Source organism: Mercenaria mercenaria, chromosome 18 (assembly GCF_021730395.1).
Source record: "Mercenaria mercenaria strain notata chromosome 18, MADL_Memer_1, whole genome shotgun sequence".
NCBI classification, from domain to species: Eukaryota; Metazoa; Mollusca; class Bivalvia; order Venerida; family Veneridae; genus Mercenaria; species Mercenaria mercenaria.
The window spans coordinates 36931104-36955931 of record NC_069378.1 but is presented as its reverse complement, the minus strand read 5'-3'; the positions used below and the strand labels follow the sequence as shown (position 1 = coordinate 36955931).

General features: G+C 39.3%; 1 protein-coding gene across 2 annotated transcripts in view; it reads right to left on the bottom strand.

Annotated features, from left to right (window-relative positions):
- Positions 1-24828, bottom strand: part of LOC123537942 (bax inhibitor 1-like) — a 146600-nt gene that overhangs the window by 73306 nt on the left and 48466 nt on the right. For both annotated transcript variants that reach the window (XR_008368496.1, XM_045321887.2), the window contains exon 3: positions 6877-6997. Coding sequence is in view for 1 of the 2 variants with exons in the window: in XM_045321887.2 (XP_045177822.1) it covers positions 6877-6997 (121 nt within the window). In the remaining variant the exon portion in view is untranslated. The remainder of the gene's footprint in view (positions 1-6876; positions 6998-24828) is intronic.

Genomic DNA, 24828 nt, shown 5'->3' with positions numbered 1-24828 from the left:
TTAAAGTTTTTTTCCTATATAAGTCTATGTAAAACTTGAGACCTTCCCGAGGCAGATCCTCTTTTCACCCCAGGGACATAATTTGAACAATTTTGGTAGAGGACCACAAGGCAATGCTACATACAAACTATCAAAGGCCTAGGTCTTGTGGTTTTAGACAAGAAGATTTTTAAAGTTTTTTCCTATATAAGTTTATGTAAAACTCCCAGGGCGGGGCGGGGCCTATTTTCACCACTGGGGCACAATTTGAACAATCTTGATAGCGGACCATAAGATGATGTCACATGTCAAATATCAAGGCTCTACACCTTGCGGTTTTGGACAAAAAGATTTTTTAAGTTTTTCCTTTCGGTTGCCATGGCAACCACAGTTCTGCATAGAATTAAATTCTTCGAATAATTTTGAAAGGGGACCATCCAAGGATCATTCCTGTGAAGTTTGGTGTAATTCTGCCCAGTGGTTTTCAAGAAGATTTTTTTTTAGAAAATGTTGACGGACGGACTACGGACAACGGACATTGAGAGGTCACAAAAGCTCACCATGAGCCTTTGGCTCAGGTGAGCTAAAACAAGAAAGTAGAACAGTAGGTCATGGTCACAATCAAGTGACCTCTAATAACTTGGGGTCATCAGGTAATTATAATTAAACAATCTAGGAAATATGATCACATAATTTTTGAAGCATTTTTTCATATATAACTCATAATTATAACAAGTGACCCCGGGAAGGGGCCTCTTTTCACCCAAGGGGCATAATTTGAGCAATTTTGATAGAGAACTACTAGGCAATGCTACATACCAAATATCAAAGGCTTAAGCCTTGAACTTTCAGACAAGAAGATTTAAAAAAAAAATTCCAATATGTCTATGTAAAACTTGGGGCCCCCAGGGCAGGGCCTCTTTTCACTCCAGGGGCATAATCTGAACAATTATGGTAGAGGACCATTAGGCAATGCAACATACCAAATATCAAAAGCCTAGGCCTTGCAGTTTCAGGCAAGAAGATTTTTGAAGTTTCTTCCTATATATAAGTCAATGTAAAACTTGGGACCCCCTGGGTGGGGTCTCTTTTCACCTCAGGTGCATAATTTGAATAATCTTGGTAAAGGACGAATGCAACATACCAAATATCAAAAGCCTAGGCCTTGGAGTTTCAGACAAGAAGATTTTTGAAGTTTTAAAGTTTTAAAGTTGTTTTTTTCTATGTAAGTCTATATAAAATTGGGACCCCCTGGGTGAGGCCTCTTTTCATTTTTGAAAAATATTGGTAGAGGACCACCAGGCAATGCTACATACCAAATATCAAAGGCCTATGCCTTTTGGTTTAAGACAAGAAGATTTTTAAAGTTTTTTTTCCTATACAAGTCTATGTAAAATTTGAGACCCCCGGGTCGGGGCCTCTTTTCACCCTAGAGATATAACTCGAACAATCTTGGTAGAGGACCACTAGATGATGTCACATACCTAATATCAAAGCCATATGCTCTGTGATTTTGGACAAGAAGATTTTCAAAGTTTTTCCCTATATAAATCAATGTAAACCATGTGACCCCCCAGGGCGGGGCCATATTTGATCCTAGGGGGATAATTTAAACAAATTTGGTAAAGGACCATTAGATGATGCCAGTGACATACCAAATATCAAAGCCCTAGCTACTGTGGTTTTGAACAAGAAGATTTTTAAAGTTTTTCCAGTTCTGTATGGAGTTCATTTCTTTGACTAATTTTCAATGAGGATCATGCAAGAAACGTTCGTGTGAAGTTTCATTAAAATTGGACTGGTGGTTTGGGCTGGGAGGTGTTAACGGATGCCAGGCAATCACTGACCACAAAAGCTCACCCTTGAGCACGAACAAGAATGCTAACAAGACCAAATTTCATGAAGATCAGTTGAAAAATACAGCCTCTATCGCATACACAAGCTAAATGTTGACAGACGACAGACGCCAGACATCGAGCGATCAGAGAAACTCACCTGAGCATTGCTCAGGTGAGCTAAAAATACAGCCTCTATCGCATACACAATGTTTTTCTATGATTTGACCTAGTGACCTAGTTTTTTACCCCAGATGACCCATATTCTAACTTGACGTAGATTTCATCAGGGCAATCATTCTGACCAAATTTCATGAAGATCAATTGAAAAATACAGCCTCTATCGCATACACAAGGTTTTCCTTTGATTTGACCGGTTGACCTAGCTTTTACCCCCAGATGACCCATATTCTAATTTGACCTAGATTTCATCAGGGCAATCATTCTGACCAAATTTCATGAATATCAATTGAAAAATACAGCCTCTATCCCATACACAAGGTTTTCCTTGGATTTGACCGGGTGACCTAGATTTTGAACCCATATGACCCAGTTTGGAAATTAGCCTAGGAATTATCAAGATAAACATTCTGACCAAGTTTCATGAAAATAGGGTCATAAATGTGGCCTCAAGGGTGTTAACAAGGTTTTCCTTGATTTGACCTATTTTTCAACCCCATATGACCAAGTTTTGAACTTGGCCTAGGATTCATCAAGATAAACATTCTAACCAAATTTCATGAAGATAGGGTCATAAATGTGGCCTCTAGGTTGTTAACAAGCTTTTCCTTTGATTTGACCTGATGACCGAGTTTTGTGACCTGACATGACCCAGTTTCGATCCTGGCCTAGAGATCATCATTCTGTGCAAGTTTGTATCAAATCAAAGCATAAATAAAGGCCTCTATATGGCTGAAAGGGCCAAAATGGAAAATTCTGCCCCTTTTAGGGGCAGTAACTCTAGAACCCATGATGAAATCAAGCCGGTTTTCGAAATGAACAAACTTTGGCACTTTCAGGAGTCAATAAGGGACTGTAACTCAGAACCTATACCTGGATCTGACAGATTCATCATGGAATCCAAGATTTATTGTTGTTAAAAGTATTTTGCAAGTCTGTATGAAATCAAACAATAAATGAAGTCTCTATATGGCTTCAAAAACCACTAGAAAATGCTTTTGTAAAAAAGCGCATGTCTCCCCCAATGCAAAGTCCTATAGGCAAGAAGTCAATATGGGTCAGGAGCGAAAGTCAAAGAGACACTGATGGTTGGCTGCAATAGGGATCATCTACTTGGCATGTCCAGTCATCCCGCTAAATTTCAACACTCGTGGCCTAGTGGTTCTCAAGTCACTGTTCAGGCTCCTGTGACCTTGACCATGGATCAAATGACCTCAAAATAAATAGGGGTCATCTACTCTGCATGTCCAATCATCCTATTAAGTTTCAACATTGTAGGTCAAGTGGTTCTCAAGTTATTTCCAAAAAATGATTTTACATGAACAGGCCACTGTGACCATCACCTTTAATAGACTGACCCCAAAATCAATAGGGGTCATCTACTCTGCATGTTCAATCATCCTATGAAGTTTCAACATTCTGGGTCAAGTGGTTCTCAAGTTATTGATCGGAACTGGTTATCAATGTTCAGGCCCCTGTGACCTTGACCTTTAACAGAAAGACCCCAAAAACAATAAGGGTCATTTACTCTGCATGAACAATCATCCTATGAAGTTTCAACATTCTGGGTTGAGAGGTTCTCAAGTTATTGATTGGAAATGGTTTTCCATGTTCAGGCCCCTGTTGCCTTGACCTTTAACAGAGTGACCCTAAAATCGTTAGGGTTCATCTACTCTGCATGACCAATCATCCTATGAAGTTTCATCATTCTGGGTCAAGTGGTTCTCAAGTTACTGACCAGAAATGGTTTTCAATGTTCGGGCCCCTGTGACCTTGACCTTTCACAGAGTGACCCCAAAATCGTCAGGGGTCATCTACTCTTTATGACCAATCATCCTATTAAGTTTCAACATTCTGGGTCAAGTGGTTCTCAAGTTACTGACCGAAATGGTTTTCAATGTTCAGGCCCCTGTGACCTTGACCTTTAATGGAGTGACCCCAAAATCGATAGGGGTCATCTACTTTGCATGTACAATCATCCTATGAAGTTTCAACATTCTGGGTCAAGTGGTTCTCTAGTTATTGATCAGAAATGGTTTTCAATGTTCAGGCCCCTGTGACCTTGACCTTTGACGGAGTGATGCCATAATCAACAAGGGTCATCTACTCTGCATGAACAATCATCCTATCAAGTTTCAACATTCTGGGTCAGGTGCTCCTCTAGTTATTGATTGGAAACCATTTTCAATGTTCAGAACCCTGTGACCTTGACCTTTGACGGAGTGACCCCAAAATCCATAGGGGTCATCTACTCTTCATGACCAATCATCCTATGAAGTTTCAACATTCTGGGTCAAGTGGTTCTCTAGTTATTGATCGGAAATGGCTTTCAATTCAATGTTCGGGCCCCTGTGACCTTGACCTTTGACCCCAAAATCAATAGGGGTCATCTACTCTTCATGACCAATCATCCTATGAAGTTTCAACATTCTGGGTCAAGTGGTTCTCTAGTTATGATCGGAAATGGTTTTCAATGTTCAGGCCCCTGTGACTTTGACCTTTAACGGAGTGACCCCAAAATCAATAGGGGTCATCTACTCTTCATGACCAATCATCCTATGAAGTTTCAACATTCTGGGTCAAGTGGTTCTCTAGTTATTGATAGGAAATGGTTTTCAATGTTCAGGCCCCTGTGACCTTGACCTTTGACGGAGTGACCCCAAAAACAATAGGGGTCATCTACTCTTCATGACCAATCATCCTATGAAGTTTCAACATTCTGGGTCAAGTGGTTCTCTAGTTATTGATCATAAATAGTTTTCAATGTTCAGGCCCCTGTGACCTTGACCTTTGACGGAGTGACCCCAAAATCAACAGGGGTCATCTACTCTTCATGACCAATCATCCTATGAAGTTTCAACAGTCTGGGTCAAGTGGTTCTCTAGTTATTGATCGGAAATGGTTTTCAATGTTCAGGCCCCTGTGACCTTGACCTTTGACGGAGTGACCCCAAAATCAATAGGGGTTGTCTACTCCAGCAGCCCTACAACCCTATGAAGTTTGAAGGTTCTAGGTCAAATGGTTCTCCAGTTATTGCTCGGAAATGAAGTGTGACGGACGGACGGACGGACGGACAGGGCAAAAACAATATGTCTCCTTGGGGAGATATAATAATAGCAAATTCTGGCCCTTTAAGGGGCCATGCCTCTGGAACCCATGATGGGATCTGGCCAGTTTTCGAAAGGAACCGAGATATTATGCCAGTACAAGTGGTGTCCAAGTCTGATTAAAGTTGATGGCAAAATGTGGTCTCTATCGTGTTCACAAGCCAAAAATAGCAAGTTTTAGTCGTTTAAGGGGCCATAACTCTGGAACCCATGATGGGATCAGGCCAGTTTTCGAAAGGAACTGAGATACTATGCCAATACAAGTTCTGTGCAAGTTTGATTAATGCTGACTGCAAAATGTGGCCTCAATTGTGTTCACATGCCAAAAATAGCAAATTTTGGCCCTTTAAGGGCCATAACCCTAGAACTTTATATCTGGCCAGTTTTCGAAAGGAACCAAGATATTATACCAATACAAGCTGTGTGCAAGTTTGATTAAAACTGGTTGCAAAATGTGGTCTCTGTCGTGTTCACAAGAAATTGTGAACAGACGAAGGGCGATCACAAAAGCTCACCCTGTCACACCATGACAGGTGAGCTAAAAAGAGCTGCATATTAAGATATCTGCTTACATACAAAAATACACACAAAAACTTAATAAAGGAGTTCCTGAGATATCAGCTTACATACAAAAACTTAACTTAATCTGAGGACGCTGACAAAATTCAAATGAAATTCTAAGTAACAAGAAGTGCTGCATCACTGGTATATCATGCCGTAGACAAGTGACATGATATCCCACCCAATCACATTATACTGACACCGGGCTGACCAGTCCTAGCACTATCCACTTAATGAGCGCCAAGTGAGGAAGCTACTAGTACCATTTTTCATGTCTTTGGTATGACATGGCCAGTGATCGAACCCACGGCCTCCTGCACTCGAAGCGGGCGCTGTACCACTAGGCTACCAAGGCGGTCTGATTGACTCTGAATTAGAGCTTTCCCAGTAAAAAGTTTATAAAACTTTAACCTAAAAATTCTAAGTTAAAAAGGGGCACAACTCTGTCAAAATTCAAATCAGAATTATGGGGATTGTTTCTCCTGGTGTAGACTTTGATAGTAAATAACTACTTTAAGTTTCAAGTCAAAAGCTTTGATAGTAACAGAGATATATGACTTCATCAAAAACTTTAACCAAAAAATTCTTAGTTAACAAGAGGGTCACTGATCCTAAAGCGCTCACCTGTGTACAAGGCTTCAAGTGTTTGTATAACGTAATTTTACAAGTACAGAGTTAGGTTTCTTCTATGTTGCCTATATTATACATTTGGGCCTAGGATCATAAAATTTGATAGGGAGGTTGTTCATGACCAGCAGATGAACCCTATCCATTCGGAGGTCAGTAGGTAAAGGTCAAGGTCACACTGAATAGGGAGGTTGATCATGACCAGCAAATTGCCCCTATTGATTTTGAGGCCAATAGGTCATCCTTCAATCTGTTCATAAGAAAAAGTTTCAATTCTTTTAAAGGCATTTCAATTTTTAGTTCTAGTAGCCAATGCATCAATTTGAACAAAATTGGGAGAGAACCTTATAATGATGCTACAGACCAACTTTGATGAAGATCCTTCTAATGGTTCATGAGAAGTTGTTCAATCTTTAGCCTACAGTAGCGTGACAGTGAGTGGTGGCGAGTAGAACAGTTCTCCATACTGCTTATAGTCAAGCTAAAATTATCTTTCTTCCTTAAACTATGTTGTCTGCTGCAACCTATGTAACTTTCATCTTTTCAATAGTTTCTTTTTGTAACAAAACAAGCAATTTTGTACATACCTGAAAGGAATGTAAAGCCAATAAAGATGGCAAGTCTCTTCTGTTCATTCTCCTTGGTATGGCTTGTCGCAGCTAACCAAATCATCATACCAATAGAACCAAGAGCAGTCAACAATCCTGCCTGTTTCATAGAATAAGACTTGATTCAGCTTTAGTATCAGTACATCAAAGGAGAAGGCTCATTATTGTTGGCTCACTTTTGCACAACAGGGTCATTGACCTTAAAGTGCTCACCAGCATAAAGGGGGGGAGGTCCCTGTTAGGTGTCTGTGCAAAATGTTTTTTGATTTTATTTATATTTTATGGCAATATACCTGCATGTATTACGTTTCAATAAAAAGTGTTACTGTTACCGGTTTTGATTTACTTTTATAGATATTCACATTTAAAGTGGGTGGGTTAATCTGACATGTAACCAGCCAGGAACACAATTTCCGTTATTTTTAAACAAGCGGACCATGATGGTCCTGAATCGCTCACCTGTCCCCACATGAACTGAGTATGACGTCGTTTTTTCTATTTTTTGTCATAGTGACCTAGTTTTAGAGCTCATGTGACCTTGTTCTGAACTTGACCTAGATATCATCAAGATAAAAATTCTGACCAATTTTCATGAAGATCCATTGAAAAATATGGCCTCTAGAGAGGTCAAAAGGTTTTTCTATTGTTTTGACAGAATGACCTAGTTTTTGAAGGCATGTGACCCAGTTTTGTACTTGACCTAGATATCATCAAGGTGAACATTCTCACCAATTTTCATGAAGATCTCATGAAAAATATGGCCTCCAGAGAGGTCACAAGGTTTTTCTATTTTTAGATCTACTGACCTAGTTTTTGACCGCACGTGACCCAGTTTCGCACTTGACCTAGATATCATCAAGTTGAACATTCTCACCAATTTTCATGAAGATCCATCGAAAAATATGGCCTCTAGAGAGGTCCAAAGGTTTTTCTATGTTTAGACCTAGTGACCTAGTTTTTGACCGCAGTTGACCCAGTTTCAAATCTGACCTAGCTATCATCAAGATGAACATTCAGACCAACTTTCATACAGATCCCATGAAAAATATGGCCTCTAGAGAGGTCACAAGGTTTTTTTTATTATTTGACCTACTGACCTAGTTTTTGACCATATGTGACCCAGTTTCAAACTTGACCTAGATAGCATCAAGATGAACATTCTGACCAATTTTCATGCAGATTCAATGAAAAATATGGCCTCTACAGAGGTCACAAGGTTTTTCTATTATTTGACCTACTGACCTAGTTTTTGACCGCAGTTGACCCAGTTTCGAACTTGACCTAGATATCATCAAGATAAACATTCTGACCAATTTTCATGCAGATCCCATGAAAAATATGACCTCTAGAGTGGTCACAAGGTTTTTCTATTATTTGACCTAATGACCTAGTTTTAGACCGCACGTGACCCAGTTTCAAATCTGATCTAGATATCATCAAGGTGAACATTCTGACCTATTTTCATGAAGATCCTTGAAAAATATGGCCTCTAGGGAGGTAATAAGGATTTTCTATTTTTAGACCTACTGACCTAGTTTTGGACTGCACATGAACCAGTTTCAAACTTGACCTAGATATCATCAAGATGAACATTCTGACCAATTTTCATGCAGATCCATTGAAAAATATGGCCTCTACAGAGGTCACAAGGTTTTTCTATTATTTGACCTACTGACCTAGTTTTGGGCTGCACATGACCCAGTTTTGAACTTGACCTAGATATCATCAAGATGAACATTCTGACCAATATTCATGCAGATCTTATGAAAAATATTACCTCTAGAATTTTCGTTTATTTGACTACTGACCTAGTTTTTGATCGCAGTTGACCCAGTTTCGAACTTGACCTAGATATCATCAAGCTGAACATTCTGACCAATTTTCATGCAGATCCATTGAAAAATACGGCCTCTACAGAGGTCACAAGGTTTTTCTATTATTTGACCTACTGACCTAGTTTTAGACCGTACGTGACCCAGTTTCGAACATGACCTAGATATCATCATGATGAACAAATTTAACCAATTTTCATGCAGATCCCATGAAAAATATGACCACTAGAGGTCACAAGGATTTTCTATTTTTTGACCTACTGACCTAGTTTTTGACCGCACGTGACCTAGTTTTGAACTTGACCTAGATATCATCAAGGTGAACATTCTCACCAATTTTCATGAAGATCCATTGAAAAATATGGCCTCTAGAGAGGTCACAAGGATTTTCCATTATTTGACCTACTGACCTAGTTTTTGACCCCATGTGACCCACTTTCAAACTTGACCTAGATATCATCAAGGTGAACATTCTCACCAACTTTCATAAAGATCCCATGAAAAATGTGACCTCTAGAGTGGTCACAAGCAATAGTTTACGCACGGATGACGGACGCCGCGCGATCACAAAAGCTCACCTTGTCACTATGTGACAGGTGAGCTAAAAAATGGTTCTAACTTTTTACCTGAAACTTTCATGATAAAATGACTATGCAACAGACATTCACACAACATGTTGCATTTTAAATTGTATTGAATACTTTTTTCATCACAGAGCCACAAATTGGCCTGATCAAATTTACTGATTTTCAATGGACAAACTTCACCAAAAAGTTAAAACATTTTTTATTAGTTGAGATATTCAGGTGTTATTTTCAGCAGATATTGTAAACTAAATAAACATTAAAATGACAGTATATCAGTACATTCTGATTAATATTGGAAGAGTGGTACACTCTCAAACTTGGAAAAGGTGGGTGGGGTAAATAAACATTCCAAGCAACACTATAAAAATTGTGCAGTTGTTAAGAAATGGCCTCAGATTGTCTACTACTATCTTAATTTTATCAAATACAGCCTTGGGTGATAAACTTTAAAAACAAGAGCTGTCCGTAAGACAGCCCGCTCGACTTTTCTCAGTGCTTGAATCTGAATTAGAGCTTTGCCAGTAAAAAAAATCCAAGTTAAAAAGGGACATAATTCTGTCAAAATTCAAATCAGAGTTATGGGAATTGTTTCTCCTGGTGTAGACTTTGATGGTAAACAAGTATTTAAAGTTTCAAGTCAAAAGCTTTGATAGTATTTACAGAGATATTTGACTTTATCAAAAACTTTAACCAAAAATTCTAAGTTAAAAAGGGGCATAATTCTGTCAAAGTTAAATCAGAGTTATGGGGGATTGTTTCTCCTGGTGTAGACTTTGATAGTAAATAACTATTTTAAGTTTCAAGTCAATAGCTTTGATAGTAACAGAGATATTTGACTTTATCAAAAACTTTAACGGCAATGCCGACACCGACGCCAGGGCAAGTACAATAGCTCTACATTTTCTTCGAAAAGTCGAGCTAAAAATTGTCCATTTTATACAAGTGTGCCATGGAAAAAGCATGGACCTTGAACATGACATGTAGACAAACAAGCTCAAAGTATTTAACAAAAGGTTTTGCCAGAGGCAGGATATTTTGAGGAAAGCCACCGTATAGCGGGTTATTTCTGCGGTCAAAATATTCTGCGTTTTGGCCCCAAAAAATGTGAAACAAATTTCTGCGTGTTTTATTTCTGCGTTTTCACTTAAAATGGAAGAGAAATTTCTGCGTTTTCGATGCCAAGGAGGAGGTAATTCCTCGCATAATCGGACGTTGTGAGAATGATAGCGTATGAAAACAATAAGCTAAATTACTGTTAACTGCAGTAAAGTATCTTCGTATTTAATGAATACATTGTAGGATATAATAATTTGCGAAATGAAAAAATGTAAGTCCAACAACAATAAATCATTGCACAAACAGCAACTACAAAATACGGTATATATATATAACGGTTACACTTATATAAAGGTTACTAAAGTATCAATTGTTTAGATGATCGCCACAAGGGATTAATAAGAACAACACAAGTGAAATTCACTCAGTTTATTTCATTCACAAAAGAAAAACGTTTTCTGAAGGATTAACAGTTAGGACTTTGACTGACCATCACACCTAATTATCAGGATTATACCACTATCGGTAATTGTTAGATGGCGACGGTAATTTTCAATAATTAGACCAGGCAGTTGTGAACTTCGGATTACCTCGGATAACATAGCGTGAAACAACGTTGGTGAAATTTAAAACAAGAGATCACAGAGTGATCTTGGCGCCCACCAATGTGTCATTTTTGTGTGTTCCAAATTTCAAGACTTACTGACTAGCTCAAGGTCAAATTTCATTTCCGTACACAACACTGTGCATGTGGTCTAAATTCGAAAGCTGTAACTTGAGAAATGTGAAAGTAGGTCACTAGATCAATTTCAAGGACAAAGTTCTTTGTACACAAAACTATGCATGTGCATCAATTTTGAAGACTGTAGTTTGAGAAATTTGAAAGTAGGTCACTAGGTCAATCTTAAGGTCAAAGTTTATTTCGGTACACAAAACTATGCAAGTGGTCCAAATTTGAAGGCTGTAGCTTGAGAAATGAGAAAGTAGGTCACTAGGTCAAAATCAAGGTCAAATTTCACTTCACAACACAAATCTATGCATGTGGTCCAAATTTGAAGCCTGTTCCTTCAAAAATGTGAAACGTAGGTCACTAGGTCAATATCAAGGTCAAAGTTTGTTTCGGTACACAATCCTATTCATGTGGTCCGAAATTTGAAGCCTATAGCTACAGAAATCTGAAAGTAGGTCAACTAGGTCAATCTTAAGGTCAAAGTTCATTTCGGTACACAAAACTATGCAAGTGGTCCAAATTTGAAGGCTGTAGCTTGAGAAATGTGAAAGTAGGTCACTAGGTCAAAATCAAGGTCAAATTTTATTTCGGAATACAAAAACTATGCATGTGGTCCAAATTTGAAGCCTGTACCTTCAAAAAATGTGAAAGTAGGTCACTAGGTCAATGTAAAGGTCAAAGTTTGTTTCGGTACACAAAACCATGCATGTGGTCCAAATTTGAAGGCTGTAGCTTGAGAATGTGAAAGTAGGTCACTAGGTCAAAAATCAAGGTCAAATTTTATTTCGGAATACAGAACTATGCATGTGGTCCAAATTTGAAGCCTGTACCTTCAAAAATGTGAAAGTAGGTCACTAGGTCGATGTAAAGGTCAAAGTTTGTTTCGGTACAATAACAATGCAGGTGGTCCAAATTTGAAGGCTTTAGCTTGAGAAATGTGAAAGTAGGTCACTGGGTCAAAATCAAGGTCAAATTTCATTTCGGAACACGAAATTATGCATGTGGTCCAAATTTGAAGCATGTACCTTCAAAAATGTGAAAGTAGGTCACTAGGTAAATGTCAAGGTGAAAGTTTATTTCAGTGCACAAAACTATGCATGTGGTCCAAATTTGAAGGTTGTAGCTACAGAAATGTGAAAGTGGGTCACTAGGTCAAAATCAAGGTCAACTCGTGTCAAGGTTCATCTTGCCGCTCAAAACCATACATGTGGTCCAAATCTGAATGTTGTAGGTTATTGACAAGAAGTTTTTATAAGCTTTTCCCTATATAAGTCTATATGAACCATGTGACCCCCAGGGCGGGGCCATATTTGACCCTAGGGGGATAATTTTAACAAACTTGGTAGAGAACCACCAGAGGATGCTACATTACAAATATCAAAGCCCTAGGCTTTGTGGTTTGGACAAGAAGATTTTCAAAGTTTTTCCCTATATAAGTCTATGTAAACCATGTGACCCCCGGGGCGGGGCCATATTTGACCCTAGGGGGATAATTTGAACAATCTTAGTTGAAGACCACTAGATGATGTCACATACAAAATATCAAAGCCCTAGGCCCTGTGGTTTTGGACAAGAGGTTTTTCAAAGTTTTTCCCTATATAAGTCTATATAAACCATGTGACCCCCGGGGCAGGGCCATATTACACCCCAGGGAAATAATTTGAATCATATTGGTAGAAGACCACTCGATGATGCTTCATACCAAATATCAAAGCCCTAGGCTCTGTGGTTTGGGGCAAGAAGATTTTCAAAGTTTTTCCCTATATAAATCTATGTAAATTATAGAAATACACAAAGGGCCATAACTTACTAAAAATTTGTTGAACCAGTCTGATTTTCAGGGGGACACAACTAGGGTACCAATACATCATTCTGACAAAGTTTGGTCAAAATCCCCCTGGTAGTTTCTGAGGAGATGCGATAACGAGAAATTGTTAACGGAAGGACGGACGGAATGACGGACGGACGGACGGACGGAAGGACGACGGACCACGGACGCAGAGTGATTTGAATAGCCCACCATCTGATGATGGTGGGCTAAAAAATGCAGATTTTTTGCGTTTTAAATTTTTGCTGGATGAATATTCTGCTGGAAATATTTTTGCGATTCTACCGGGAGACCGCAGAAACGCAGAAATATTGCCCCCGCAGAAATAACCCGCTATACGGTATTGTTAAAATTGAGGTTAAATTTTCTGCATTTGCAATTTCAATGTAGTTTAGAATATACATGAATATAGGTCTTCTAGCTGGTAGCTTTGACAGACTCAAACTGAGTCCAGGTGATGTCTGAAGATGAGGAATGGTCACAGGTTACATCTGCATTAGTATCAAGTCATTCTAGTTTGGGGTATTGATGCTAGATGAAACGGTCCCATTTGGTTAACCTCGTACGGACGGACGAACGGACGGATGGACGAACGAACGGATGGACGGACAGGACAATCACTATATGCCTCCCGCATCAGTAGATGCCACGGGCATAAAAATATACAGGTGGTCCAAAATTCTATACTGTAACTTCAAAAACGAAAAAAGTACGTAAGTAGGTCAGGATTAAGACTATTCAAGATGAGTATTGAAATCTTTATTGAAAGTTATTGACATGGTCCAAATTTCTATGCTGTTAAGATCGGTGTGCAAAACTGTTTATGTCATCCAGATTTCAAGGCTGTATCTTAAAAAAACAAAAAAGGAGGTCAGTAGGTCATCTGTATCAAACATTATACATGTGGTCCAAATCTTTTTGCTGTAGCTTCAAAAACAAGAAAGTAGGTCTGTAGGTCAGGGCTAAGAATATTAAAGATGAGTATTGAAATCTTTATTGAAAGTTATTGACATGGTCCAAATTTCTATGCTGTTAAGATTGGTGTGCAAAACTGTATATGTCATCCAGATTTCAAGGCTGTATCTTAAAAAACAAGAGGACCATGATGGTCCTGAATCGCTCACCTATCCCCAAATGACCCAGTGTTCAACTGAGTATGACGTCGTTATTTCTATTATTTGACATAGTGACCTAGTTTTTGAGCACATGTGACCTAGATATCATCAAGATAAAAAATTCTGACCAATTTTCATGAAGATCCATTGAAAAATATGGCCTCTAGAGAGGTCACAAGGTTTTTCTATTATTTGACCTAATGACCTAGTTTTTGAAGGCACGTGACCCACTTTTAAACTTGACCTAGATATCATCAAGGTGAACATTCTCACCAATTTTCATGAAGATCTCGTGAAAAATATGGCCTCTAGAGAGGTCACAAGGTTTTTCTATTTTTCGACCTACTGACCAAGTTTTTGACCGCACATGACCCAGTTACAAACCTGACCTAGATATCATCAAGCTGAACATTCTCACCAATTTTCATGAAGATCCATTGAGAAATATGGCCTCTAGAGAGGTCACAAGGTTTTTTCTATTTTTAGACCTACTGACCTAGTTTTTGACCCCACGTGACCCAGTTTCGAATTTGACTTAGATATCATCAAGATGAACATTCTGACCAATACTCATGAAGATCTCATGAAAAATATGGCCTCTAGAGAGGTCACAAGGTTTTTCTATTTTTAGATCTACTGACCTAGTTTTTAAACCCACGTGACCCAGTTTCGAACTTGACCTAGATATCTTCAAGGTAAACATTCTGACTAATTTTCATGAAGATCCATTGAAAAATATCGCCTCTAGAGAGGTCACAATGTTTTCCTATTTTTAGACCTACTGACCTAGTTTTTTACCGCATGTGACCCAGTTTCGAACTTGACCTAGATATCATCAAGGTGAACATTCTGACCAATTTTCATGAAAATCCATTCAGAAATATGGCCTCTAGAGTGGTCGCAAGGTTTTTCTATTTTTAGATCTACTGACCTAGTTTTTGACCCCACATGACCCACTTTCGAACTTGACCTAGATATCATCAAGGTGAACATTCTGACCAATATTCATGAAGATCTCATGAAAAATATGGCCTCTAGAGAGGTCACAAGGTTTTTCTATTTTTAGATCTAATGACCTAGTTTTTAACCCCACGTGACCCAGTTTCGAACTTCACCTAGATATCATCAAGATGAACATTCTAACCAATTTTCATGAAGATCCATTGAGAAATATGGTCTCTAGAGAGGTCACAAGGTTTTTCTATTTTTAGACCTAATGACCTAGTTTGTGACCCTACGTGACCCAGTTTCGAACTTGACCTAGATATCATCAAGATAAACATTCTGACCAATATTCATGAAGATCTCATGAAAAATATGGCCTCTAGAGAGGTCACAAGGTTTTTCTATTTTTAGACCTACTGACCTAGTTTTTGACCCCACGTGACCCAGTTTCGAACTTGACCTAGATATCATCAAGGTGAACATTCTGACCAATTTTCATGAAGATCTTTTGAAATATATGGCCTCTAGAGAGGTCACAAGGTTTTTCTATTTTTAGACCTACTGACCTAGTTTTTGATGGCACGTGACCCAGTTTCGAACTTGACCTAGATATCATCAAGATGAACATTCTGACCAACTTTCATAAAGATCCCACGAAAAATGTGACCTCTAGAGTGGTCACAAGCAAAAGTTTACGGACGCACGGACGGACGGACGCACGGACGGACGACGGACGCTGCGCAATCACAAAAGCTCACCTTGTCACTTTGTGACAGGTGAGCTAAAAACAAAAAAGTAGGTCAGTAGGTCAAGGTCACAGTCAAGTGATCCCTAATTACTTGGGGTCATCAGGTAATTATAATTAAACAAGTCTAGGAAATATGATCAGGTAATTTTTGAAGTATTTTTTCCTATATAGCTGATATACCAATGATCCCGGGGCATAATTTGAACAATCTTGTTAGAGAACCACTAGGCAATGCTACATACTAAATATCAAAGGCTTAAGCCTTGAAATTTCAGACAAGAAGATTTTTAATTTTTTTTCCCTATATGTCTTTGTAAAACTTGGGGCCCCCGGGGCAGGGCCTCTTTTCACCCCAGGGGCATAATTTGAACAATTATGGTAGAAGACCACTAGGCAATGAAACATACTAAATATCAAAAGCCTAGGCCTTGTAGTTTCAGGCGAGAAAATTTTTAAGGTTTTTTTCTATACAAGTCTTTGTAAAACTTGGGACCCCCTGGGTGGGGCCTCTTTTCACCTCAGGTGCATAATTTGAATAATCTTTGTAAAGAACCACTAGGCAATGCTACATACCAAATATCAAAAGCCTAGGCCTTGCAGTTTCAGACAAGAAGATTTTAAAAGTTTTTCCTATATAAGTCTATGTAAAACTTGGTACCCCCAGGGCGGGGTCTCTTTTCATCCTAGGGACATAATTTGAACAATCTTAGTAGAGGACTATAAGGCAATGCTACATACCAAATATCAAAGACCCAGGTCTTGTGACTTCAGACAAGAAGATTTTTAAAGTTTTTTCCTATATAAGTCTATACAAGGCAGTCTGAAAGACAGCTAAATCCCCTGCTACTGTTATGGATAGTGAAAGGTAAACCTTTGTCCTTGAGCTGTGACCTTGACATTGAACTGACATGACTGACTCATGAATTCTGCACATCATCTTGATGAGGTGATCATTTGACCCAAGTTTCATGAAAATCCTTCAAGGGGTTTAGGAGATACAGAGCTCAAACCTTTGACCTTGAGTTGTGACCTTGACCTTGAGCTGACATGGCTGACTCATCAGTTCTTGATGTGGTAATCATTTGAACCAAGTTTAATGAAAATCCTTAAAGGGGTTTAGGAGATACAGAGTGGATACAAAATGGAAGGCTCAAACCTTTGTGACCTTGACCTTGAGCCGGCATGGCTGACTCATGAGTTCTGCATATCATCTTGATGAGGTGACCATTTGACCTAGGTTTCATAGGAATCCTTCAAGGGGATTAGGAAATACAGAGCGGACACAAAATGGAAGGCTCAAACCTTTGACCCAGAGTTGTGACCTTGACCTTGAGCCAACATGGCTGACTCATGAGTTCTGCACATCGTCTTGATGAGGTGATCATTGACCCATGTTTCATGAAAATCCTTTAAGGGGTTTAGGAGATACAGAGTGGACACAAAATGGAAGGCTCAAACCTGTAACCCAAAGTTGTGACCTTGATCTTGAGCCGGCATGGCTGACTCATGAGTTCTGCAAATCCTCTTGATGAGGTGATCATTTGACCCAAGTATACAGAGCGAACACAAAATAGAAGGCTAAAAGCTTTGACCTTGAGTTGTGACCTTGACCTTGAGCCGACATGGCTGACTCATGAGTTCTGCACATCATCTCGGTGAGGTGATCATTTGACCCAAGTTTCATGAAAATCCTTCAAGGGGTTTAGGAGATATGGAGCGGACATGAAACTGTTACGGATGGACAGACGGAAGGACGGATGGAAGGACAGACGGAGACCATTCCTTTAAACCCCCTGGTGACCTTTGACCCCCAATTGTGACCTTGACCTTTGAGCTAGGGGTCCGGGATTTGCGCATGACACGTCGTCTCATCATGGGGAACACTTGTGCTAAGTGATATTAAAATCCCTTAATGAATGTCAGAGTTATGGACCGGACACAAAACAGACCCTGTTCATGCTATGTTAACATTTGACTGCTAAGTGTGACCTTGACCTTTGAACTAGGGGTCTGAAAGTTGTGCATGACACATCATCTTATTATGAGGTACATTTGTGCCAAGTAATATTAAAATCCCTTCATGGATGGGAGAGTTATGGACCGGACAGGAAAAAAGCCTTGTTGACCTTTGACCTCCAATTGTGACCTTGACCTTTAAGCTAGGGGTCCAGGTTTTGCGCATGACACGTCGTCTCCTCATGGGGAACATTTGTGCCAAGTAATATTAAAATCTCTTCATGGATGGGAGAGTTATGGACCGGACAGGAAAAAAGCCCTGTTGACCTTTGACCTCCAATTGTGACCTTGACCTTTGAGCTAGGGGTCCAGGATTTGCGCACGACACATCCTCTCATCATGGGGAACATTTGTGCCAAGTAATATTAAAATCCCTTCATGGATGGGAGAGTTATGGACAGGACAGGAAAAAAGCCCTGTTGACCTTTGACCTCCAATTGTGTCCTTGACCTTTGAGCTAGGGGTCCGGGTTTTGCACATGACACGTCGTCTCATCATGGGGAACATTGTGCCAAGTAATATTAAAATCCCTTCATGGATGACAGAGTTATGGACCGGACACGAAATTGCGGACGGACGGACGGAATGACGGAAAAGTGCATTCCTATAGTCCCCGAAACTGGTTTTCAACCAGTAGGGGACTAAAAATGTGCCCCCTAGGGTGTAAACAAGCTTATTCTTTGATTTGACCTTGCAGCCCTTTTTTATGGTTTTGGGGAAGGGTGGCGGGTCCTTTCAGAAGGGGAAATTTGCTTCGTAAAATACCAAATTGTGGGTTTTTTTTATAAAAAAACAAAACAAAAACAGATTGAGTAAGATCAGGGCCTCCCCTGACTCTTTCACACTTTTAGCCATGACTTTAGCAAATTGCAAAATCTTGGAACCATTTCATAGCCCAAAGTGCCAGAATTAGTACCTATTTTTTTTTTTTAAATCTCTATTTCATTTTATATATTTTAACCAAGCAATTTGCCCTTGAAACATTTAATCCTAATATCACATTGAATCAAAAATAGTTTTAATCTTCTCATTAAAATGTTTTCATCATAAAAGTTTGCATTTTTTAATTATCTCCCTTTAATGGGCATTTTTTCACTACTTAGATGTTTATAAAGCATTAATATTACCTCTTTATTTTTGACCTTTGTATTTCAAACTTAATATAAGGTCATTTATCAAAAACAGGGTTGTCTTTTTGTATTTTATGACTTTTAAAAAGCTTTTCAAATGCTTAAAATTTCATTATATATAAATTTCAATTCATAATCTACATCTACATCTACATCTTTCACCCAACCGTTGATTTCCGACTATCACTGGGCGGCACTGTCAGAGAAACAGTTGTTAAAGAAATGATATGTTACAATGTTAAAATAATAAAAGATAAAAAAGACAGTATGCTACAGATAAAATGGGGCAGAAGCAATAGAATTACATACTGACCACCGCCAGCCTCTCTCTATAGATACTGAGACTGGGGCTAGATTTAACATAAGTTGGTAGGGAGTTCCAGAGACGGATGGTCCTTGGGAAGTAGGAGTTAGAAAAGTACTGAGTGTGAGACATGGGGATTAAGTAATTTAGGTTTCTAGTTGGAATAAGATGAGATTGGTCGACTGCAACTGTCTGGGTCCTTATTTTATAAAACATTACTAATGAGTTGTGTAACCTTCTATATTGGAGTGTATTCCATTCTAAAGTTTTCAGCATTTGTGTAACACTACTGTAGTCGTACATGACGTACCTAGCAGCTGACCTTTGGACATTTCGACTTTGCTAGTGAGGGTTTTTTGCCAAGGATGCCAGACGCTTGAACAGTACTCAAGTTGAGGGCGGACATAGGTGTTATAGGCAGCAATTTTGACCTTTTTATTGTCAGTTTTCACATTCCGTTGTATGAAACGAAGAGTGGAAGTTGCTTTGGAAGTGATATTGTCCAATGTGTTTGGACCAGTTTAGATCTTGGAAATGGTTATGCCTAGGTATTTAGCTGCCTCACAAGTTTTTAACTCTATGTTATGAAGTTTGTAGGGGTAGCCCACAGGATTTTTCTTCTAAAGATTCTAAGGACTTCACACTTGTCTGGGTTGAACTCCATGGACCATGTCTTCTCCCAGGTTTCTAAGTTAATGAGGTCTTGTTGCAGAGATACACTATCTGAAATGGAGTTGATGGTAAGGTATATTATGGTGTCATCTGCAAACATTCTTGCGTTACATTTGACCGAGTCTGGTAAAGTCATTGATATATACCAGGAAGAGACATGGCCCAAGAACAGACCCCTGGGGAACTCCAGACAGTACAGGAAGTTCACTGGAAAAATGACCATCAACAGCGACTTTCTGGGATCGGTTGGACAGGAAAGATTTGACCCAATTGGTAATTTGTGGGTTGACACCAAGGCTTTGTAGTTTATAAATTAGTCTTATGTGATCAACCTTGTCAAACGCCTTGGAGAAGTCCATGACAATAACATCTGTTTGTTGACCCTGTTCAGTGTTATTGTAAAGTTCCTGAGTGAAATTAATGAGATGAGTCTCACAACTGTGACCTGATCTAAAGCCGTGCTGGAACTGGCTAAGTAGCTTATGCTTGTCAAAATAAGTCATAAGATTGGAAACAACAATGTGTTCAAGGAGTTTAGAAGCAATGCAGGTTAGGGAAATTGGGCGATAGTTACTAGGTTTAGAATTGAGACCTTTTTTAAATATGGGGGCTACAGTGGCTTTTTTCCAATCACTGGGTACTAGGCCAGATTCGAGAGATAACCTGTATAATATATGGGCAAGTACAGGAGCAATTTCATGGTGGAGTTCTTTTAGGATGCGTGGGGATAGTTCATCAGGTCCTGAGGCTTTATGTGGGGATAGGCCAGTTTTTCCACACCTTCAGTGGTGGCCTGGATCTTATTCATCTTGGAGACTGGGGATGAGAGAACGTTGGAACATATATGCTTCAGACTAAGGGGCTGGGGAGGGGAAAAAGACAGATTCAAATTGTTTGTTTAAGATAGTAGCCTTTTGGATGGGGTCCGTGTAGGTAAGACCATCTGATTTGAGGGGGGCGGTGCTGACATTTTCTTTTTTGTTGTGCTTGATGAAACTGTAGAACTTTTTGTTTTTACCAGGTTGTGAGTCCTGGTCAAATATGATACTTTCCATATATGACCGGTATTGGGCTCTTATCTGCTTCTGGATAGAAGACTTAAGGGATCTGAATCTTTGTTGGCGGGCTGGGGAGGGAGATTTGTGTAGTTTCTGGTATAGTTTATCACGCTTGTGTATAAGCCTGATAATTCTCGGGGTTAACCATGGCAAGTCGGCACAGGGTTTAGACATTTTAGATGGAATGTGTTTTGACTGGGATTCATTAAGGCAGTCCTTGAATGAATTCCACGCTACTTCAGGGTCTGAATGGTTTTCGGTGAGAAAGCTAGCACCAAATGCCTTCATGTCAGATTTTAGCCCTTCCCAATTAGCCTTCGTATAAAGTTTTATAGGGCGTCTTGGTTGGGTTGGGCGGCCCCTATTAAGATTCAATTCATGAAAGATTATATCATGATCCGAGGTTGCTAGACTCGGTAGGGATTTGACCAAGTGGACATGGGATGGATGGTTTGTAAAGAAGAGATCAAGGGTGTTGGATAACCTAGTTGGGATCTTAACTATTTGTCTTTCAATAAATTCTTCATAAAAGGATCTGTTTTTACAAGTTTGTTTCGGGGACTCTTTTGACCAGTCGATGTCAGGGAGGTTGAAGTCTCCAACTAGCCATACTATGCTGCCCTTGGGTATTTTACTAAGGGATAACCAAAGTTGGGACAGGGAGTCGGCGTCTAATTCTTGGGGTTTGTAGTAGGCTCATAATATTTTCCATACATGTTACTGTATATCGAAAATACCACCTACAGGTATGATAAGCACTTTGTTTTGAAGCTCTTGGGAGGTGCTTTAAAAAAATCATCCCCATGTATCAATGCTTTACATTGGGCACGTGAAAGAACCAAACAAACTGCTTTAGTTCATTTGTATCTCAAACTTTCTTCACTTAAATTTCCTGAAGGCGTCTGAAATGTTGGGCAGGCTGAAATGTAACCTGCATTTTAAATTCTTTCCGAGCGCTTGACTGATCTCCAGCTTTTTTTCCGTTCATTACTTCCCGGATGAATCGGCTTGTTATTTAAAGTTACTCATAAATATCTCTCCCGCGAATCGGCTCGTTATTTAATTCTGGAAACGCTTTTCTTTGGAAAGGGAAATCCCCGATGATTTTAAACGACGCTAACGGTAATATCTGAGATGTTCCACTTGCAGCGTTTGGAACGCATATAGATAGAGACACTGTCAGTAAAAGATAATCCCTCGGCGGTGGAAATTTTCGCTGAACAAAACGACTTGCAGTTGGGGAATTTTTAGTGCAGTTGGGGATAAAAGTATATTATTTTGCCTGGGGAATGGGGCCGAAGTTCGGCCCCAAAATCAGTGTAAAAAAAAGGGCTGCCTGGTGACCTGGTTTTTGACCCCACATGATCCAGATAAAAATTCATGCGATATTTCATGCAGACAAACATTCTGACCAAGTTTCATGCACATCAAATGAACAAGAGTTGATTTGACCTGATGACCTAGTTTCTGACCCCATACGACCAAGTTTCAAACATGGCCTAGAAATCATCAAGATAAACATTCTGACCAAGTTTCAAGAAGATAGGGTCATAAATGTGGCCTCTAGGTTGTTAACAAGCTTTTCCTTTGATTTGACCTGGTGACCTAGTTTTTGACCCGACATGACCAAGTTTCGATCCAGCCCTAGAGATCATCAAGATAATCATTCTGTGCAAGTTTGTATCAAATCAAAATGAAACCTCTATATGGCTGAAAGGGCCAAAATAGAAAATTTTGCCCCTTTCAGGGGCAGCAACTCTAGAACCCATGAAGGAATCTAGCCGGTTTTCGAAAGGAATCGAGATCTTATTGTGACTTAAGTTGTGTGTAAGTGTGGTTAAAATCAAATATAAAATGTCACTTCTATTGTGTTCACAAGGTAAAAATGAACAAATTTTGGCTCTTTCAGAGGTAAACTAGAGCTACTTTTGAGAAAAGCGCATGTCTCCCACAACTGCCTAACCATCTAAACACTAAGTCAGTGTTTTTATACTGTTTAGTCTAGTCACAACAAAATTTAATATACCTCTGAAGAGTAAAATGGCTGATTTTCAGTAATTCAAGGGCCATAATTCTGAAGTGCCTATGCCAATTTTGCTAGTTATCAAACTTGGGAGAGGAATTATGGTCATACACATTTTGTTTAAGTTTGGTGAAGATTGGATAAAAAATGTTTGATTTGGAGTGCGAATAAGATGAATGGTTTTTGGTGCATGTTTGAGAATGAAGACTTCAGCATTTTTATGAGTCTAGGTGATTCATTAGTTATTGTCAAGGGCCATAATTCCGAAGTATCTTTACCGATTTGGCTAGTTATCGAACTTGGCCAAGGTCTTATTTGCAAACACATTTTGTTCGAGTTTGGTGAAGATCGGATACGAAATGTTTGACTTAGAGTGCAGACAAGATGAATGGTTTTTGGTGCATGTTTGAGAATGAAGACTTCAGCATTTTTATGTATCTAGGTGATTCATAAATTATTGTCAAGGGCCATAATTCCAAAGTGTCTTGGCTGATTTAGCTAGTTATCGAACTTGGCTGAGGTCTTATGGTCAAATACATTTTGTTCAAGTTTGGTGAAGATTGGATGAGAAATATTCGACTTAAGAGTGCAGACAAGATGAATGGTTTTTGGTGCATGTTTGAGAATGAAGACTTCAGCATTTTTATGCATCTAGGTGATTCATAAATTATTGTCAAGGGCCTTAATTCCGAAGTGTCTTGGCCGATTTAGCTAGTTATCAAACTTGGCTGAGGTCTTATGGTCAAACACATTTTGTTTAAGTTTGGTGAAAATCGGATGAGAAATGTTTGACTTAGAGTGCGGACAAGCTTTGTGACAGACACACACACAGACAGACAGACTGGAGTAAATCAATATGTCTCCCACACTGTGTGGTGGGAGACATAATCAGGGGCTGTAACTCCGGAACTTATGACTGGATCTGACAGTATCATCATGGAATCCAAGACTTATTGTTGTTGAAGATATTTTGCAGTTTGTATCAAATCAAACCGTAAATGAAGTCTCTATATGGCTGCAAAAGCCACAATAGCAAATTCTGACCCTTTAAAGGGCCATAACTCTGCAACCCATGATAGGATCTGGCCAGTTTTCGAAAGGAACCAAGATATAATGCCAATGCATGTTGTGTGCAAGTTTAATTAAAGTTGATTGCAAAATGTGGTCTCTAGCAAATTATGGCCCTTTAAGGGGCTATGACTCTGGAACCCATGATGGGATCTGGCCAGTTTTTGAAAGGAACTGAGATTTTACGCCAATACAAGTTGTGTGCAAGTTTGATTAAAGTTCATTGCAAAATGTGGTCTCTATCATGTTCACAAGCCAAAAATAGCAAATTTTGGCCCTTTAAGGGGCCATAACTCTGCAACCCATGATGGGATCTGGCCAGTTTTCAAAAGGAACTGAGATATTATGCCAATACAAGTGGTGTCCAAGTTTGATTAAAGCTGATGGCAAAATGTGGTCTCTTATCGTGTTCACAAGCCAAAAATAGAAGGTTATAGCCCTTTAAGGGGCCATAACTCTGGAACCTTTGATGGGATCTGGCCAGTTTTCGGAAGGAACCGAGATATCATGCCCATACAAGCTGTGTGCAAGTTTAATTAAAATCAAATACAAAATGTGGTCTCTATCGTGTTCACATGGAAATTGTGAATGGACTGACTGACGACAGACGAAGGGTGATCACAAAAGCTCACCCTGTCACTATGTGACAGGTGAGCAAAAAATCGGGCTAGCAGTTTCACACAAGAAGATTTTTAAAGCTTCAACTACAGTCTAACCTGTACTAACGGTCACCTCCAATCAGCGGTCACCACCGTTCAGCGGCCATTTTATGATGCCCCCGACGGATTTTCCTCTTTTTTATCACTTTATTCAGAGGCC